Source organism: Suricata suricatta, chromosome 3 (assembly GCF_006229205.1).
Source record: "Suricata suricatta isolate VVHF042 chromosome 3, meerkat_22Aug2017_6uvM2_HiC, whole genome shotgun sequence".
Taxonomy (NCBI): Eukaryota; Metazoa; Chordata; class Mammalia; order Carnivora; family Herpestidae; genus Suricata; species Suricata suricatta.
Window position 1 is genome coordinate 4,076,815 of NC_043702.1, and position 21,101 is coordinate 4,097,915.

General features: G+C 52.2%; 1 protein-coding gene across 1 annotated transcript in view; it reads left to right on the forward strand.

Moving 5' to 3' along the window:
* Positions 1-15,883, forward strand: part of ASB18 (ankyrin repeat and SOCS box containing 18) — a 55,673-nt gene extending 39,790 nt beyond the window's left edge. The window contains exons 3-5 of the mRNA XM_029932886.1: positions 31-98; positions 13,801-13,914; positions 14,588-15,883. Coding sequence (XP_029788746.1) covers positions 31-98; positions 13,801-13,914; positions 14,588-14,773 — 368 coding nt within the window. The 3' untranslated portion in view covers positions 14,774-15,883. The remainder of the gene's footprint in view (positions 1-30; positions 99-13,800; positions 13,915-14,587) is intronic.
* Positions 15,884-21,101: the final 5,218 nt, after the last annotated feature.

Below are 21,101 nucleotides of genomic sequence, written 5' to 3' on the forward strand. Positions count from 1 at the left end.
AGACGGCGGCCTTCGCCCCCGAGGCGGCCACGCGGCGCACTGTGCAGGCGCTGCTCAACCACGGCTCCCCCAGCGTGTGGCCCGACGCCTTCCCCAAGGTAAGGGGACCCCCGCCCCGCCCGGGGACGGCTCGCTCCGCTGCCCCAACTTCAACCGCCCCAGCCCCCCAACACCCCCACCCCACGCAACCCTCCTCTCCCCTCCCCTGTCGGCACGCAGCTTCCGATTCCGGGGTGCAGGAGGGCGTGTGCGTGTCTGACGAGCAGCCCGCGAGGCCCGGGGTGCCGCTCTCGGGAGCACACTTGGAAGAGCAGGGCCCAGAAGCCTCCTGGCCGGAGTCACTAGAAAATCAGGTTGCCTGGGGCGCCTGGCTGGCTCAGTCTGTAGAGCGTGGGGTTCAGTCCGAGGGTCGTAAGTTCAAGTCCCACACGGGGCGGGGCTGCTGGCTGGCTCAGTGGGTAGAGCATGGGGTTCAATCCCACGATGGTGAGTTCAAGTCCCACACCGCGGAGCCTACTTAAAGAAAAAAGAGGGGTGCCCGGGTGGCTCAGTTAAGCGTCCGACTTCAGCTCAGGTCAGGAGCTCACGGTTTGTGGGTTCGAGCCTCACGTCAGGATCTGTGCTGACAGCTCAGAGCCTGGAGCTGCTTCGGATTCTGTGTCCTCCTCGCTCTTTCTCTCTGCCCCTCCCCACTCTCTCTCTCAAAAATAAACATTTAATAACTTTAGAAAGAGGAAAGAGGGGCACCTGGGTGGCTCAGTCGGTTGGGCCTCCGACTTCGGCTCAGGTCATGATCTCATGTTCTTGGGTTCCAGCCCCGCATCAGTCTCTGTGCTGACAGCTCAGAGCCTGGAGCTGCTTCGGATTCTGTGTCTCCCTCTCTCTCTCTCTCTCTGCCCCTTCGCCTCTCATGCTCAGTCTCTGTATCAAAATAAATAAAACATTTTTAAAAAAAAAATTTTTAAAAGAGGAAAGAAAATTAAGTTGCCCACCGGACCGCATCCTTGCGCAATAAGCCAGGCACTAAGTTCGCCGATGTCATCATGGCCCAAAATATTTTGGCAGCTTGCTTCACGGTGTAATTGGTGAAAACAATGCAGATCAATCTCCTGTTGATCTGAAATACCCCATGTGACCACCTGCCTTACAAGCGGGATTAATGAAAGCACACGTTTGCAGTTCTCTGTCATTCCGTCCCAGCCACACTCCTGGGAAATACGCCAGGCTCATGACAGTCTCCCACCTAGGTTTCAACCAGGTGAAATGCCCCGCGCAAGATCAGGGCTCTGTTGGGACCTCAACCCCACTTTGCAGACTTGACTCTGAGCAGCGAGTCACTTTCCCACGTGTCAGATCCACCCTGAAATGATAAAGATGAAGAGTAAAGGTTTCCCATCAGAGAAAATACTTAGAAGATAGAAAATATTTCCAAAAAAATAAAAGTTCCCCCAGTATTGGCTGAATAAGAAGATATTGTCCTCCCCAAGAAACACTCCACTGAAGGCAAGTTATACCACATTGAGTGTCGCGTTGAGTGTGCGCGATTTCAAACTTACCCTCAGGCCCACCGGTCACAACCAGGAGACATAATTTTGCCTGGTAAGTTTTGAATAAGGTGAAAAGCTACTACTTTGAAAGGACAGTCCTCCAGATGGGCTGGAAGAGTGGAATTCACACATTTCTCTCCAATGCCGACTTTGCATTGTAGATGCGCCCAGAGGAACCTGTGTCTATTACAACGTTGGTGAAACGTGGAAAACCCACCCACTCGACTCTCTGCGTGTTTCCGTTCCTCACCATCACGGTGACAAGTAATTCCCTCGCGGCAGCCCACTGTTGCAGGATTTCAGTACGACAGGCTCTTGAAAGCGAAGGAACACCCAGAACACTTACCTTTCAGAGTCATCATTTACATTGTAACGTTGGTCTTAGTTTATCGACCAGTAACATGGAAACAAGACCCACTTGCTACCCTCCCGATTCATGCTGTGTTTGCATTAAAGCAAGACACTTCAGCCCTCATGGCATGAAACTGCATAAAGAAGGAGCAAGAGGAGCGCCTGGGGGGCTCAGTCGGTTAAGCATCCGGCTTCGGCTCAGGTCATATCTAACAGTTCTTGGGTTCGAGCCCCGCATCGGGCTCTGTGCTGACAGCTAGCTCAGAGCCTGGAGCCTGCTTCAGATTCTGTGTCTCCCTCTCTCTCTGACCCTCCCCTGCTTGTGCTGTCTCTCTCGTCTCTCAAAAATGAATAAAAAAATGTTTAAAAAAAAAAAAGAAGAAGGAGCAAGAAACAAGACAGAAGTGACTTTATGTGATGGGCCAAAAGTGAAAAATATTTGCCGCAAATTCTTTAAAAGGAAAAGAGGTCCGTATGTTTCGGTAGTGACCAGTAATAAACCTTTGGTAGTGTTGGAATCAGGCAATCTTTGCAGGTTTCCAAGTCCTAGGCACAGCCCCACCGACTGCACCCCTGGGGGCAGGGCCTCTAGCACCTGAACTGTCTTCAGAGCTGTCAGAAGTACCCGACCTTGACCTTGAGATGCAGTGCCTTCCCTCTGGGCCTCCAGGGGCCTTATCGTGGGATCCTCCCCCGGCTCCATTAGCCCTGTTACAGCAGGGACCAAGAGGCCCTGGGAAGCCCTTGTCTTCTAGAAGAGACAATCTGTCTGCAATTTCACTCCATTTGCGAAGGAATTGGAGCTTCCTTGAGAAATCTTAATCGTCGGAGGCATTCACAAAAAAAGCACCCCCACCATGGCCTCCCCCGCACAGAGCACTGCCCCTGCGAGGCTCCAGTCCGCGTTTGCTGAATGAGCGAAGGCAAATATTGCCAGCAGCTCCAGGGCACAGCGGCCCGCAGGGTCAATCTTGGGAAATGAGGAACTGACTTCTGTGGGCTCAGGTCCCCCACACCTCCAGGGGACGCCCCATGAAGGAGGCTGACGGCGTCCACAGCCACCAGCCCCTGGCACTGCGCTCGGGGACAGGTTTCAAAGGGGAAAACGCATTTCCCACCCCACTGAGAGGCCTCTAGGCAAAGAAACAGGCGCCTGTGGTGTTGTGGCCATGCCCCGGGACAAACAGGACAAACTCCGGAAGCAGCAGGCGCCTGCAGCCAGGCCCCTGCCAGTGGTCGGCCGGGACAGGGGTCTAATCACCACGCAGGACATCAAAGGGACAGCCGGACTCCGCTCCGCAGACTCGTGGAGTGTGCAGCGAACGCTGAAAGGACTCTGCAGGCAGGACTCCGAGCCACGGCGGGGCGGACACAGAGGCACCCGGGAATGTCACAGAGCACGCCGTCCGTGGGCAGCAGCCGTGCTTTAAATAGATGTAAAGAGACACCCACGGAGCTCAGAATTACTGAGGCAAAGGTTTCACAGCGAGCTTATGACATAAATCACAGCTCCCCCGTGCCCAGACAAAGGCACCGGCGCCGCGGCGGGCGGACTCGAAGCATCCATCCGAGCCGTGCGCAGTGCTCTGCCCCGAAAATCAAAGTGGTGTCACAGCTTAGGAAGCAAGCATGTTGACAGTGCCAGGCCTTTCTGCCCGGCTGCCCACTAGTTAACACCAGAGTCAGACGTCAGGGCTACGGGCAGGTTTGGATTCTGGAAGGCGTCAGGATAGGCGGGGCCTGGCCCGCCGGAGAGCAAGGCAGGAGGGCAACAAAACACACGCGTGTGGACCCCCGCTAGTTTTGCGGCTGTCGCCGGTTGACTCGGTTGCGTGAGGCCTGGTCTGCGGTAAAGGGCTTAGCTCCTGTCTCTCTCTCCTTGTGCCCCTGGGCCGGGCCGGCTCCACCATTCAGACTCAGCCCGGAAGCCGGGGAGGCACAGGGACGGCAGGGGCCACGAGCCATCCCCCCCGCCCAAACCACAGACATAGGCTGTCATTCCCACAGGCAGCCCTGCGCACTTACTCATTCACCCAACAAGCATTCCAGGGAGCTGCCGTGCTCCGTGTTGGAGTTAATGTCGAACCGTGGCGCGTACGTTTCCCGCCGTCACAGAGCTGCCAGTCGCTGGAGTTGACAGCCTTGACTCAGACACCTGCACACTCAAGCTGAGGTCGCTGTGGTCAAAGAGCTGCTAAACCAAGGCCCTGTGGTACCTTGACAGTGCCAAACAGGGGCCCTGGCCCGGCTGGGGTGGGGGGTGGGGTGAGAGGCTGCCCCAAACAGGTGCAGAGTGAGCCTGGACCTGAAGGCTGAAGACTGCCATGTAAAGGATAAAGGAAGGACCATTCCAGGCAGAAGGCACAGTGCAGGCTAATGTCCTGGGGCAGATGGAGCGCTGGGCTGTGTAGTTGAAAGATGACCCTGCAGCAAGGAGGCCCCGGCAAGAGGGAGCATGAGGCAGGGGCTCTAGGGTTGTCCCCTTTGTCTTGAAAACAATGGGGACGTATTACATCATGTCAAGCAAGAGAAGTGACAAGACCAAATGAGTGTTTGGGATGATTTTTCAGCTCGAGTGTAGAGAACATATCAGGGTAGGGGACTGGTGGATAATCCACATGAGACATGCAGGTAGCTTGAACAAGGAGAGAGAAGGTTGGTGCTAAGATGGCAGATTCTAGAAACATCCACGCATCTCTGGCCTTGCCTCACCTTCTGGGCACTGACCACCCTGAAAGTACGGACCTAAAGTTTTGCGTTTTCTTTTTTTTTTTTTAACACATTTATTTATCATTGAGAGACAGAGCATGAGCAGGGGAGGGGCAGAGAGAGAGGAGACACAGAACCGGAAGCAGCTCCAGGGTCCGAGCTGTCAGCACAGAGCCCGACACCAGGCTCGAACTCACAAACCACGAGATCATGACCTGAGCCGAAGTCGGATGCTCAGCTGACTGAGCCCCACCCCAGGCGCCCCTTTTGTGTTTCCGTTCTACTTAATTACAGAATGAGGGAACGTGACCTCACCGGACCCCCAGCTGCACCAGAGCCTTAGTGGGAGAATCCCAAGGTAGCAGTAGCCAAAACCCAGACCCCATTTCGTGTCTTCATAGAGCTGCATCCCGGCGGGAGGGGGAGCGCGCTGTCGCAGAGAGCGCTCCTCTGTTTTCCTTGCTCTTGTTTTATTTCTCCATCTACATATAGAGCAATGTGCCTGTGTGATTTTCCCCCTTAATTTTCTTTCTGCCGCCTCATTAGCCGAGGAGAGTGTGCGCGGGCCCTAATGACACCGGCATGTCGGAGCAGCGCGGCAGCCCGTCTCCGCAGACAGCAAGGAGGCAGCGGAGATTTTTAAACTGTGTTGGCGTAAAAATAATGAAGGCAGCCAGCTGCCTGGCGAACGTGAGGGGCCCGCTGCTGGGGGACTGGGGCGGGCCGGGGAGCCTCAGAGAGGTGGAACAGAGGAGAGACAGGAAATGAATTCCCAGAGACAGGCAATAAGACTTGGTCACAGTCTGTGACCCAGGGAAGGAGGGGCCCAGAGGAGGGGGCGCTTCTGGAGGGGGAGGGAGGCTCGTCCTGGGGGCGGGGTCGTGCAGGGAGGTCTCCCTGGTACATGCAGTCGCTGGGAACCGGTTAACGTTTTGCAGAGGAAGTTTGAGGGCCAGTTGCAGGGTCACAGGTCAGCCCGGGAAGGTCTGAAGAAGCAGGGACCACTTAGGACACCATGTAAATATAACCAGACTGGATCCGGAGGGTCCGGGGTGAACTCCGCGGCTTAATGGCATGGTTTTCTCCCAGCGCAAAAGGGGGACGATTGAAATCAGAGACCTCGGTGCTGCCGGAAACGACACGTTGGTGGTGGCTTGTGGAAGCCACAAACACCCGCACAGCAGGGCCATGCGTGCGCTGGTGAGGGGACAGTGGGCTGCAGAGACGCGGTGGGAAGACATTTGCCTGCCTGGCTCTCTCTCTCCACCTCTCTGTCTCTGCATTCTCCATCTCTCTGCTTCTCTAACGCCGGCTTACGTCTGGCTCAGTAACAGTAGTGAACAGGGACAAAAAACAACTTCCGGATAGGGCGCGGCCCAGAGAGGATCCTTCGAACAGTGGGGATGCGATTTCCAGCCTGGAAAGTGCAGCTGCGCTGGTCTCCGTGCTGGGAAATTAGCCAAGACGGAGGACGGGCGGGAGGGGAGCTGAGACCCCGGACTCGTGCCGGGTCAGGAAGCCAGGGTCCCTCTGCAGCGCTGCCCTGGTTTCCAGGCACACAGGACACAGTGGACCAGGCGGCAGGGACGCCTTCGGAAGTGGGGGGCGTCCTAGGAGATGCAGCAACATGCAGAGGTGGAGACCCAGGGAGCCGGGTTGCATAGCAACCTGCTAACGGTGCAGGGAATAGGGGCGGGGGGGGGGGGGGGCGTCTGCAGCCACCAGGGAATGTGCGAGAGGAACAGGGCTGGGCGTGGTCCTCCCGAGCCTTCCTCCAAGGGGGAGTACTACACCCCCCTCCTCCCCCGCGTTTTGACGGACCTCATGTCTGGGTCTTGCCTTGATCAGTGATGAACAGGGAGACACAAAAATGTATTCACGAGGGGGAAAGGGGGCAGAGAAAGACAGTATCCAGGGAATAGAAAGGAAATCCGTCCATCTCATCAAAAAATCCAGGAAATCGATGCCACACATGCCATCACCTACAGAGCACAGGAGGACACAGCCTTCACGTCCCTGAAACAGTCGGTTAAGGGGGACAAGGCAGTAGCAAGACGGGAAAAGGGAGATGGGGGTTGCAGTGGTGGGCTGGACCGAACCTGAAGGGCAGCGAAAAGCAGAATTGATCTGTAAAAGGAGTAAGTCAGTGACATAAGTGACTGAGCTGTGCTGTTGGCACGGTGCCCTCACCTCCACTCCTTGGTGCCCCTGCCGCCTTCTCTGAGTGTTGAGGGCTGGGGGCGGGGCAGGTAGACCCTTCAAGCTGAACTTGAGTCCCATACCGGCCGGCTGCTGGCCAGCTTCAGCGAAAGGAGACCCCATGAGCATCTAGGTGTGGAGGGAAGAAGAAGCCCGGGCGTCCCTCCTCCTCTTTCTCCGCCTTGGCAGCTTCGCCAGCAGCACCTGCATTTCCAAGTGGCCTGCACCCCCTCCGGCCCCTCCCCGTTCTCCCAGCCCCCACCGGGCAGACTTGGTCCCAGCCTCCATTGTATCTCGTACAACAAGAACTGGAGAAGCAAGGCCCGGAGGGAAGGCTTGTGTCTGTGTCCCCGGAGGGCCTCGGGGGCCAGATGTTTTCCAGCCTCGGTGAGTCAGCTTCGCCCTCAGGGGGGCTCAGCTCTTGGTCATAAAATGGCTCCCAGCAACAACTGGGCCCGCCAGCTTCCTCCTTTGCCTCCAGTTGCTTTTCTGTGGAAGGGATTACTTAAAATCTTTTGAAAGAAGAAAGAAGGAAGGAGGGAAGAAAGGAAGGAAGGAAAGAAGGAAGAAAGGAGCGAAAGGAAAAGACAAAGAAACTTCTACTTCTTTATTTATTCAACAAATATTTATTGAGCACCGGCCCTGCGTCAGCAACATAGTAAGTGCTTTGGGTACAGTTCAGGGAAAAAGAAAAGTCCTCCTGCCTTCATGGGGCTCACATCCGAATAGGAAGACAAACTTCAAACCAAGAGCACTGTCAGCGGGCCGATAAGATGATAAAACTATGGGGACAGTTGCAGTTTTAAGTGCAGTGGCTAAGGTGGGTGGCTTTTTTTTTTTAATTTTTTAATGTTTATTTATTTATGAGAGAAAGAGAGAGAGAGACAGAGTGCAACCCAGGGAGGGGCAGAGAGGGAGAGAGACACGGAATCCAAAGCAGGCTCCAGGCTCCGAGCTGTCAGCACAGAGCCCAATGCGGGGCTCGAACCCACAAACCGTGAGATCATGACCTGAGCCAAAGTCAGGTGCTTAACTGACTGAGACCCTGAGGCGCCCCTAGGGTGAGTGGCTTTGAGTCAAGACTTGGGAGGTGAGCGCATCAGCTATGCAGGTGTTTAGGGGAGAAGAGGCCCGCTGACCGGCAGCCAGTCTGTGGCCTGAGGCAGGAGTGAGCCTGACCTGTGTGTGGAACAAGGGGACCAGTGTGACACAGCAGAGAGAGCTGGTAACAGTAGGAGATGGGACCAGAGGTGGGGGAGGGGCGCAGATGGTGTGGAGTCTTGCAGGACACGGTCATGACTTTGGCCATCAGAGGGGTTTGAGCAGAGAGGCAGGACCTGACTAGCCTTTGACGGGGACCCTTCTGGCATCCATGCTAAGAACACACGTCAGGGGAGGGGCACAGAAGTGGGGGGACAAGGGAGGGGGCTGTTGCCGGGATCCACTCTGATTCTGAACACCAGGACTTGTTGACGGACTGGATGAGCCATGAGAGAGAGAGAAAGAGAGAGAGGGAGAGAGGAGCCAAAGAGGACTCCAAGGCATTCAGCCTGAGACACTGCAGAGAGGGGTCGGCCCTCAGCTGAGACGGAAGGCTGCGGGTGGAGCTGGGGTTGGCTGTCCAAGCCCCGAGAGTGAGAGGAGGCGTGACTGACCTGGAGACTCGCTTGTGAGCGCCGGCAGCACGTGCATTCTGTTTATTTCTCTTCAGCCAAGTGTAGTCAACACACAGTGCTGCGTTAGGCTCGGGGGTACGAGGCAGCGATCCCGCAGTTCTGCACAGCCCTCAGGGCTCATCACGATGCGTGTGTCCTCAGAGCCCACCGCCTGCCTCCCCCAGCTCCCCACCCGCCACCAGCTCATGCTCTGTACGGAGGAGTCTGGTTTGTTTGTCGGTTTGTCTCTCTCCTTCTTTGTTCATGTGTTTTGTTTCATGAATTCTACAGACGAGTGAAATCGTAAGGTATTTGTCTTTCTCTGGCTGACTTGTTTTGCTCCATGTGACACTGTCTAGCTCCATCCGTGTTGTTGCAGTGACAAGATCCCAGGCTTGTTCGTGGCCAAGTACTAGTCCATTGCGTACCTTTGTACCTCCCACTCCTTAGCTAGGTCTTAGCTCCAGGGTCCCCTCCTCCAGGACTCATCCCCTGACCAACACAGCACCCACTGCAAATCCAGGTCGGACTTAGATGCCATTTCTAGCACCTCGTTATCCGCCCCCCCCACAGTTACTCTGGCACCTGTTGTCCATTATTGATGTTTTTTTCATTTGGGACCGTGTAGTTTGGGGCTGTGAGATCCTGTGAAGGCAGAGTTTGCCGTTGGGGCACACAGACATAACACAGTCCCCGGCTTCTCCCAGGAGCTCGGTAAACATTGGGGCGAATGGCTTAATGGACAGGTGGTGAGCATACAACTCAGGGAAAATGGAGACAACTCGAGTAGTTGGGAAGCAGGTTGTAAAACTAAACGCTAATACCAAAAATTATCTCTGAAGAAAATATATGACATAAAATATGATCTTGTAATAACCATAATCTGGAACTAAAACTGCTAAACTTAATAACTAAAAATGTTATTAAGGAAGGAGGAGAACTGGCTAGGAGAAGACAAGGGCACATCTGGAACACAAAAGATACATTTAAAGAAAGTTTTTTATGTTTGTTTATTTTTGAGAGAGAGAGAGAGAGAGACAGAGCATGAGTGGGGGAGGGTCAGAGAGAGAGGAAGACACAGAATCTAAGCAGCTCCAGGCTCTGAGCTGTCAGCACAGAGCCCGATGCGGGGCTCGAACCCACGAACTGTGAGATCATGACCTGAGATGAAGTCAAAGGCCTAACCGACTGAGCCCCCCAGGTGCCCCAGAAAAGATACAGTTTTGAAGTTTAGAAAATACAGGCCATTATTTTTTCTTGAAGGTAACCACTAGGAGAATTTTGAATAGGGTACATACTTCCAAACTATAAAAATAAACACAAGGAAAATACAAACTTACATAACAGAAATCAGACAACAAAGGAACAAGCATTAAAAAAATCATAAAGAATAGGGGCACCCGGCTGTCTCCATCAAAGATGCTTGAGACTCTTGAACTCAGGGGCGTTAGTTTAGAACCCCATAGTGTAGAGATTACTAAATAGATAAATAAACTTTTAAGAAATCATAAAGAACAAAATAAGAAGTAAGCCCAAACAGATTATTTATAACAATCAATATAAATTTCTTAAAGTGCCCTATTACCAACACAGGGATACTCAAACATATTAAAACAAAATGGGGAACAAGAGGGTTAAAATTAAAGAGTGGGCAGAGGTAATTCGAGCAAAAACAAACGAAAAATAAAACGGTGGATTGATATTAACATGCAACATAGCAGACCTCCCAGGGGTGCACACACGGAAGGGACAAAGGAGTCCCTGACAGTGACAAAGAATACAGTCCATGGTGAAGAGGCGACCATCAGGAACCCATCTGCCCAAGAAAGATGATGTTAAAATGGAGAAACTAACAAAAATAATAATTCTAGGTGATTTTAAGTTCATATCTCAGTCTTTCATAGATCAAGTGGGAAAAAAAAAAAGTAGAAGCTTTGGGCGCCTGGGTGGCTCAGTTGTTTAGGTGTCCAACTTTGCCTCAGGTCAAGATCTCACAGCTTGTGAGTTCAAGCCCCGTGTTGGGGTCTGTGCTGTCAGCTCAGAGCCTGGAGCCTGCTTCGGATTCCGTGTCTCCCTCTAAGTATACCAATAACCATGGAAGAAAGTGTTAAAGTGTTACGTGCAGTGTAAGACCAGGCTTAGCAATGTTAAATGCAAGATCTGCTGTGCCTTCTTAATTCTAATAAGGATGCACTTTAAAAATCTTGGAATATGCAAAAAGGAGAGAAATTCTCTAAGTTGACAAAGTCGACATAAAGTGATATTAAAACCTGACAAAAATAGCTTATAAAGCAAACCATATTTAGTTCTTATAAGAGATACAGAAATCTTAGCAAATTGAATCTGGCATTTTTTAAAAAAGAGTCAAATAGAGTCTGTTCTGTGAAGACAAAAATGGGTCAGTATTGGAAAATGTTATATCAACTTGGTTAGAAAAAGGCAAAAAGCAAAATTAAATCCTAAAATTTACAGTAACTTAGGAATAGAAGAGACTTCCTGAACTTAGAACAGAGAATCTATCTGAACCTCATCTCCAAGGGCTTATGTTTTAGTGAAACATTAGAGACAATCCTATTAAAATTAGGAATAAGATGATGATGCTTGCTATCAATATTGCTATTTAACATGAAACTTTAGAGCCCTCACCAATGTAATAAGACAAGAAAAATAAATGTGAAATAATGATACTGAGAGGAGAAAATACCATTATTTGCAAAAATGACTGTCTTCCTGAAAAATAACCTCCATAATATATACTTACAAATTAATGAAACAGATAAACATACCATAGAAAAATTGAGCAAAAGACATAATTTAGCAATTCACAAAAGAAGACAAATGGTCAACCAAAACAAAAGTAAATATTCTGTATTTCCCCATCCAGTTTAAATAATGAGATGATTTGGGCACAGAGAGACACCCTCATCCTCCATTCTTCAAAAGCTGTGCCGATTTACACGCTCACAATTTGAGAGTATGTTTTGAAATCTTTAAAATGTACATACTCCTTGACCCTACATTTCTGCTTCCAAGAATTCCATGTCAGAACAAGACAGAATTATCTTACTTAAATAAAGGGGCGCCTGGATGGCTCAGTTGGATGAGCGTCCGACTCTTCATTTCAGTTCAAGTAATGATCCCAGGATTGTCGGATCAAGACCTGCGTCGGGCTCTGCTGAGCTTGGAGGCTGCTTAGGACTCTCTCTCTCTCCCCCACCTTCTCTCTCTCTCTCAAAAATAAAAAGTAAAAATAATTTAAATAAGAATGGTTAGGGGCAGAAAGAGAATTATATTCAAGAATGTTTATAATAGTCGCTTCATTGAATTCTATATTTGTAAAATAAAATATTACCTGGTCACTGAAGTAATGCGGAAGTGCTCACTTATAATTTCTGCATTGTTCACAATATCTTTTGAGTGGACAAAAGTCAAGTCTCAAAGTAATATGAAAAGGACTAGCCCACTTTTACTGTATACATTATTTTTTGGTCTAAATGCATAAAACAGTAGTTTACTGAAAATGCTAATCATGCTTATCTCTAAACAAAAATCTAGTAATTTCTTGTTTTGTTTTAACATTTTAAAAGGGCGCCCGGGGGCTCAGCCAGTGAAGCGTCTGACTTCGGCGCAGGTCAGATCTCGCAGTCAGTTGAGCTCGAGCCCCACGTCGGGCTCTGTGCTGACAGCTCAGAGCCTGGCGCTCACTTTGGATTCTGTGTGCTCCTCTCTCTCTCTGCCCCTCCCCCACTTGTGGTCTGTCTCTCTCTGTATCTTAAAAATAAATAAATGTAGGGAAAAAGTTACCAAGCTTTCATATATGAAGGGAGCTCAGCAAGTTGTGAAGGGTGCGACCGTACTGGACGACAAGGGTCCTTTCTTCTCTGTGACTCAGTTCAGAGAGCCCGGTAAGCGCGGCTTTTGGCCCTGTCGATATTTGGTGCCTGATCTTAAGAAAATTGCTTGACGTTTTCTTGACGAAGAAATACTAAGAATAGTTTTACAATACTCGGTGAATCTTAAACATCAGTAACAGAAAACTATGACGTTGCCGTGCCCATCCCCAAAATCAAATCTGAATTTGATCAATTTTCAAAACCCAACTACTAATTTGCAAAAAGCAGAGGAGGAGTGTCGTGTCCCCAAGCCCTACAGGAAAACTGTGAGCAAAAGCCCCAAACCAAGAAACTCTGCTGGACCAGTAACCCACTTTCTTCAACAAGTATAAAACATGACACAGAAATATGAGATCTGATGAAACATCAACCAGGCTCGATCCTGTTGCCCTTATTACAGTCCTATGAAAACAATGTTTTATTAGATAATGGCATTGAAGAGAATAAAAAAATTGTTTATGTTTTTAACATAAAAATAGGATATGAAATAGGATAGGATATGAAATACATAGGATAGGATCGCATTTGCTTTAAGACAGTCGGGGGAGGTAACTGGCTGTGGATGAGGCGGGACAGGCGTGTGCCGATAGGGGTGCACGGGGACTGTCACACCATTCGGTCTGCTGCTGTGTTCGTTCACATCTCCCGATCCCAAGAAAAAGCTGATTAAAAAAAAATTTTTTTTATGTCTTTATTTTTGAGAGACAGAGACAGCATACGCAGGGGAGGGTCAGAGAGAGGGAGACACAGAATCTGAAGCAGCTCCAGGCTCTGAGCTAGCTGTCAGCACAGAGCCCGATGCGGGGCTCGAACCCAGGAACCGTGAGATCAAGACCTGAGCCGAAGCCGGACACTTAACTGACTGAGCCACCCAGGCGCCCCAAAAGCTGATTTTTAAAAAAGCAAGTAGTGTTCTCCTCTCAGCTGTAAAATCTGCAAATAAGAAAACAGGACTGCTTTGCCAGCAGAGACTGGAAATAAAACAGAAAGGCCAAGTCGGGAGGAACTTCAACAGCAAAGCAATTGCTCTCCCTTGATGTCCTGACACATTTGAAAATTGAGATAAGAAACTGCAAACACCATCCTTGGACCAGACTCCCCACCAGCAGAACCTCCTTCCTTTTCTCTGAGCAGCAGCCCAGAGGTCCGAAAGGCCCACGGATCACCCTGCCCTGGGGAAGGGACTGTGTAATGTAAGCACCTGGCCCAGTGTGCAGCCATCGCGGTCAAAGACGGGCCGCTCGCCTTGTGCGTGTCTGGGAACTTCCGTGACCCCAGCGTCCTGATAACCACCAGGGCTGTTGTTCCCGGTGAGGCTGAGGTAGTTGGGGTCACAGCCAGGGAGCGGCAGGTGGGACCCAGACACCCCCCCCCCGCCCATCTGCTGGCCCTCTCCCCACCTGCACCCAAGACCCAGCCAGCTCTGTGTCCCACCCCTCCCACCAGGTGCTGAAGACCTGCGCGCCAGCCCCCACGGTGATCGAGACTCTCTTCAACTCCTACCCTCAGCTCCGGGTGTCCGAGTCCTGGCAGGAAGTGATTCCTGAGGAAGTGTTTCTGGTAAGGGAGCCGCCCGCCCTGCCCCCCAGCACAGCACCGGGCGGTTCGATCCCCCGCGTGTGCAGGTCTGCACACGGTACCCGGGGAGCACAGAGCAGAGAAGGACAGAGAAAGGCCACGTGCGGGTGTGTCTCGGGGTGCCCGATTTTCTGGAATGACCTCGCAGCCAGGGTGTTCCCACACTTGGGGTGCTGTTGGCCCCACGGAGCAGGAACCCCGCCCCTGTCAGGGCTTGAGTCATTGCCGGAAACCTGAATCCACAGGCTCCCATGTGCCCCCTCCTCCCCGAGAGCTTTGATGAGGACAAGGCGGATGCAAGCGTCACCTCTGTACCCACAAAGTCCACAGTCCCTGTGGATTAAGAAACAGTGGGGACGTATTCTTTTTGCCCCACAAACCCCTAGATCTCCCCGCGTGTCTCATTGACTTGAGTCCTGTGCACATTGTTCAACAGCAAGAGTGCTGTGCGGTGAGGGGGGAGGGGCAGAGCGGGATTTGAGGAGAAAACCTGTGTCATCCGAATCATCACCCAGAACAGGCTGCCTTCAGAGCCCCAGGCCCCGCGCCTCGCAGAAGGATACACGCCCCGCGGGTGGGGGGCGCTGCATGGGGCGGGGCTTCCGGCCGTCAGGTCCCTGGCCACGGGTCCATCTTCCACCTGCCTCCTTTCCAGACGCACCAGACCTTCTACCGGTCCTTCTTCGCTCTGGCCCGCGCCCCGCGCTGTCTGCAGCACCTGTGCCGTGGTGCCATCCGGAAGCTGTTGGGCAAGAAGTGCTTTCACCTCGTGCCCCTGCTGCCCTTGCCAACGTCCCTGCAAAATTACCTCCTTTTGGAGCCAGAAGGTGTTTTGCATTGAAAACCAGAGGGCTGGGACCGAGACTCTGGTTCTCACGGCTGGCTGTCCGTAGAGGCAGTGCGCTGAGGGGCGCACCCCGGGGGGCGGCACCTGCCATGGCCCCTGGCGGCCGCCCAGCCCTCACTGAGAGTCCCCGCCGCTCTGGCACGGAACTGCTCACAACGGGCCGGGTTGCAGTCCTTGTATCAGAAAGTACTTCTCAGCGGAAATTGAACTAAAAGATACACATATTTTCCCCAACGTTTGTCTCCTGCCTGCAATGGGTTAACAGCACCCGTGACGCCCCTCGGCCGCCAGACCCTCCGCCTCTTGGGAGATGTCCCCCCCCCTCCTGGAGCCTGGCCACCCGGAAAAGCTCTGTGCCCAACACGTGAGGGGGTGCATGCTGACAGAGGACACCTGCTTCCATAACAACGCGCCTTTCTGGAGCCCCCGGGTGCTTCCCAGCACATTACGGTCCCCAAGTGCCTAAAGGACACTGGAGGGGTGGCGAGCCCAGCGCTTTGATCCGTGTGAGTCTTCTGTCCCTCCGCAAAGCCCGGATGGTCCAGCTGTGGCAAACTGCAGGCCCGGCCCCAGGAGCAGACGCGGGTTGGTCGAGGCCCCCCTCAGGCCACCAGCCTCAGCATCACATCAACAGAGAGGAGTTCTAAGTGTCTGGACTGTAGCGACCGTGTCTTACGTCCTCGCCGAGCCTGGAGGGGCTGCCCCTCCCGGTTAGCCAGCTCCTCGGGACAGCCAGCGGTTCACCCCCGAGCCTGCTTCTCAAATGCAACCCCGCCAGTCCAGAACTCCCCCCCCACCTCCTCTACGGGACTGTCACGGTCCTGCCTCTGTCCACCTGTCCTACGGGCCCCAGAGCTGGGTGCCAGACAGGTAGGGACAGCCCTCATACCGCAGCACCTGCTGAAATGGTCCAAACTCGCAGAAGCCGACCCTAAGCGTGTCCGCCCGCCCGCCTGTTCTTTCCAGGGAAACCACCATCCAGGCGTTTCTCCACACCCCTTCCCCCAGCCTCCTGGCCAACCCTGGGGCTTCCCCACGTGCCCCCCACCGTGGCACGCCGTGTCCCTTCTGGGAATGGTGAATAATAAACGATCTTTTCATGGCTGTTGTCCTCTAACCTGTTTGCCTTAACGAGACCTCAGGTTTGTCATCAGTGCACCAGATTTTGAAGCAAGAACTCATCATGATCATCCTCTGGGGATAAGCAGTGGCTCCATTTTTTCCAGTCGGAGCCAGTGCGGTGCTGCTGGACAGACCTGGGGGGCGGGGCGGGGCGGGGCGGGGCTCCCAGGGTTGTGCCTCAGGAAGGGAGCGCAGCCTCCCCAGTAGCTGAGGCCAGGTGGGCTGCTGGGGCCCAGGCGGGGCCTGCAGGGGGCGCCAGGCGGGGCCTGCGGGCGAGGCGGACATCCTGAAGCAGGTGGCCAGGCTGAGCTTCGATCTCGACACAGTGGGCCACGGGGGCGATAGGACTGCACCCCCCAGCACCTTCAACGGACCCACCCTCATCCCCCCCTTTAGGACAGACAACTCGCCCAGCCTAGAAAAGATCTGTGTAGACATGGCCCCGGACCCCTCACACCCCCACCCCAAGCCCCTCGTCCACAGACGGTCTGCGGTCACCATCGCTTCTCAGGCAGGGCACAGGAGGGTGCAGGGTGTGATAGAGAACAGGGACCCGTCCTCCTGGGGGAGTGGGGTCTCATGCTTTGGCAACCGGAAGAAGGAAGGACTGGACCGCGTGGGGGCAGATCGGGAGGGCCTTGGCTTCCGGCTGCGGGATTCTGAACCTCGAGGATCCACGGAGCAGGTGAGCAGATGGGGTCGCCTCGGGACTCAGCGGAGGCTGCTCTGTCCTGGAAAGGCAGGCAGCACACTGTGGGGCAGGTGGGAGCCCACGGCGGCACCCCAGGGAAGGGGCTGCCCGCCGGGCAGGAGCAGCTACTGAGCCAGAATCAGATGTGATTGGCTCCGGGCCCCTTCCTGCCGGGTCCGAGAACAGGTGTAAGCCGGGCTTCTCCAACCGGAAAAGGACCTTGTTGAACTGCAGATTCTGACTCTGGGGGTCTGGGCTAGGGCCCGGATGGTGCAGGTGTGTGAATCTGGGGGCTCGGAGCGCGGGTAACACCCTGCTCCCCGGGGGGCTGGTCCCACCGAGTGCAGAGATCACCCAGGGGAGGAGCTCAGTAAGTGGCCCTCTTACTATGACTGCATTATTCTTAGACGAAAACGGCCTGATAGAGGGATGCAGCGCGGAAGAGCCAAGCCGTTTACACGAATAAGAAGGACAAGGATACAGGGTAAGAAATACAGACACGGAGGCGCCGTCTGCCCTCCCTGGGTTTTGCAAATGAGAATCTGAGCAAACGTACTCTCCTTAGAGGATGTAATGCTGAGCCACCCCTCTGCACCCCGGCCACCCCTCTGCACCGAGAAAACAGTTCGGTTCGATTTCTGAAATGCATTACAGTTTAAATGATGTGAAGTCCAGGAACGAAATAGAACTCCCTTAAAACATATTGGCTTTATATTTCCAAAACTCTAATAAAGGATAATCAATTAGTAGGTTTCCAGAGGCGCCCGGGCGGCTCAGTGGGTTGAGAATCTGACTCCTGATTTCCGCTCATGTCATGATCTCATGAACTGTGAGCCGGAGCCCCACATCAGGCTCTGACCTGATGGCTCGGAGCCCGCTTGCGGTTCTCTCTCCCTGCCTCTCTCTCTGCCCCTCCCCCCGCACATGCTCTCTTTCTCTCTCAAAAATAAATAAGTAAACATCAAAAAAAAATAAATAAAATAAAACGTCGGTGTTCCCAAGAATAGCTAATCCTAAAGTTCCTCGGGTTTAATCATTCACTCATCCATTCAGCCATTTGCTCTTTGCTTTCACCAACTCTGGCTGAGCCTGCTGGCCGTGCAGCCCAGTGCTTGGGGCTGAAGGCCCGCCACCACCCAGACGGACTCACAGACTCCTCCTCTTTGGGCAGCTCGCAGCCAAGCAAAGAAGGCCCATGTGTTAGCAAGGCGGCTGGAGAGATCTGAGCACTGGCGGGGGGGGGGGGGGGGGGGGGGGGGGGGGGGGGGGGGGGGGGGGGGGGGCGCTGCGGAGAGGAGGGGTCCCACCTGGCTTCGGGCTGCGCTGAGCGGGGGGTGCCTGTTCAGTCCAGGGCAGGTGAGGTTCAGGCACCGCTCCATCCATCCTGGTCCTCCTGTGTCCCGTGCACAATCGTGAGGCTCCCGTGACAAGCCCGCTCAGCCCGCCCCTCTAGACAGCACCCCTGCGTGTCCAGAACCTGCAGACCAGCACTTGGGGGCCGCCGGGCCCCGGGGGCAGAGGAAGCTGCAGCCAGGTTGGGCGTCCTTTGCTCTGCCTCCAGCTCATCGAGAACGTGACATCACAGCCTCTGGAGAATTAGGAGAAAACGCACTGGCACTAGAAATTCGTTCTGGCGGGGCGGGGGGCGCGGGGGGCTGGGTTCTAGTGGCCATCCAGGTGGGCTGCGTACCGTTCCTGAGTTGGGGTCATGACTGGATGGGACAAAAATGCTGTGCGGTTGTTTGGGGCTATGTCTCCATCATCAAATGGTGTGGAATTCATTCCTAGCTTTTCAGAATGTGATTACCGCCAGGAATTTGCTTTGTTCGGCGAAAAAACAAAACACCTGGCAAAATAGCATGATGCTTTGATGACTGTGTTCTATGCTACATGTATAAGGAAGTTCCCAAATCAGGGAGGCTCACAGATTTCCACATAGATAAGAAAGAGAAAGGGGGGAAGGGGGGCCACAGGACTAAGAAGAGGGAGAGAAACTAGGTGAAATAAATATCAAAAAAAGACATTCCGCTTCCTTTTTTTTTTAGTTTTTATTTTAAAGTAGTCTCGGCATCCAACATGGGGCTCAAACTCACAACCCTGAGATCAGGAGTCACAGGCTCCACCGACGGAGCCCGCCGGGCGCCCCAAGACGTTCCACTTTAAAGCTAGAATGCCCTGGTGCTTTTTTTAATAAAGGATCTAAAAATGTTTTCCATTCTCAGGCAGCTCATACTGGACATCATTACTTTTCTCTTGAGTATATTACATAAACTCAATTCTGTAAGGCCTAAATTGTTTTTTTAACTTCTTATTTCATTTTTAATGATGGATTCACATGGTTCCAGAAGCAGAAGGTAACAAAAGAGTAAATGCTGTCTCCACTAAAAAAAAGATAACAAGAATCGTTTCCTTCCGCTTTCACTGAGTATCTCTGACGATACCACTTGCCGCCTGACCACTGAGAATTCAAATACAGAGGTGAGCGGTCCCCAGGGGGGTCCGCCTTCCTGCGACCCGGCTGTGCCCCGCACGGGGCAAAGGGATGGCCGGACGCAGTCCCCAGGGCACAGGCAGGGGTCCGTGGACGTGGCACCCTGTGCCTGTTAGGCTTAAAGTTCTGAACACAGGATTGGGCCTCTCTGTAGTGTATTTGTGTCTTTAATTCTAAGCTACGTGATAATCATCAATTCAGCAGGTTTTGAAGAAAATCAAAACCACGGACTCGAGGAGGCATTCGCTAATCCCAGGAACTACATATAATTGTCACATTTGCAATCTCTGAAATAACCCTTTAGACACACGCTGATGGGGCAGGCTGTTGAACTTCTGCTGAGAACACTTAACCCTCTACAAAAACGGCTTAAAATACAGGCTTGGAGAATGAGCTGGTCTGCTCCAGGGACCGGTCCTGATGCAGGGCAACTGAGAAGAAGCTTAATCACTACAATTGCAGATATTATTAGCTTGCCAAGTGCTTTTCATCTCTTCAGGGCTGCCCGAGGACCAAGTGATAAACCGGGCATATTGCATCTTTTATTCCATTATTTCAAGAATAAATTACTCCTTACTCAAAATTTCCATGCGCGCTTGGGATATTCAGAAACCCCAAAGTTTCACCTGTGATCAGTACTGCATCTTATTTGTGCACTTAAGTGTACTTTTCGAACTCCAGGACTTTGTCTCAAAACTGTCAACATCGTTCTATTTTAAAACAAAAATTAATTTCATTCAACTGCCAAAATACGCCTGAGGTTACATTTCTGGAGCCCAGCAGGTGGCGCTATCGGCAAACGGTCTTACCTTCAGTCGCCAACCGGCTCTCCCCAGAATTACAGAAAATAAGATTTTAGCTCCCTTGATAAAGGGGAGGAGAACATAGAAAACCTATAGGATTGTGACATACCATATAGGATTGCGCTGCTATAATAAAAATTCGGGAATTAAAATATCGATTATGGAATTGCCTCCTTCCTTTGTATTAAATATGCATATTTTATAGGCAATGTGTTTATAAATAAGTATAATTTTAAGATGACTCTTTTATGATGTCATAATGACAACCCAATCCTCATTTGTGTGTTAAACGTGTTCTTGAACAAAATTACACATTCACCGTGGCAAAACGTAACGAGCCCGTTTTCAGCCTCCATCTAATCTAACAGAATTGTATTTTTGCAGTCCAAACACTCTGCTTAATCACGCCAATAAAAAGAGTAGATTTCTCTGTAATGCAATTTGTAAGCAATAAACATGATTGAGAATGCAGTATTTGCTGTCGACTATGTTTAATGCAGGGTTTTAATTTGGTGTGTAATTATTCATTTAGTAGGTACTTTTCCCATTCACATTTCTGTGCCCTGCTCTAAAGGAAGTTGGGAAGTTTGCAGAACGTTCTTCCGTGTACCCTATGCAAACCACAGTTCCTGCAGATGCCATGGAAAAGGAATATTTTTTTATCTGCTAAAGACAGGAGGTCACATTAACTCGTAATACAGACACATAAAAATGTGATTATGGGTTCTAAACAGAACGCAGTGGGCTCCTAGTTAACACAATGAGATTTCTAGGAAGCGATGCATAAATTCTTCAAAAATGACACATTTCTCACGTTTCATTCCAATTAAATTACTGAGGCAGCTAACAGCGATGAGCACAAAGTACGGGGGTAAAATGAGGGTTTCCTCTGGTAACTGTATCACTGTGAAAGTATATTTTTATGAGAAGCAGTTAATATTAAGCTATTATTTTTCATCTGTGCTGGAAGGGATGTCTGGAGCCTCTCGCGGAGCCCCCCCCCCAAGTCTGCTCCTTTGTTTCTTGAGTTTGCTAATAGGAAGAGAGAATTGCTGGGTGCCCCCCGCCCCCCATCCCTGCAGTGGGAGGGGTCCCGGGGGTCAGTCCCCAGGGAGAAGCAAGGAGCCCCGCGCCTCACCCGCTCCCCGCGCCCGGCACCCACCGGCGCCCCCCTAGCGCTTGGGGCTCCTGCCCCCCCACCCGCACCCCCCGGAG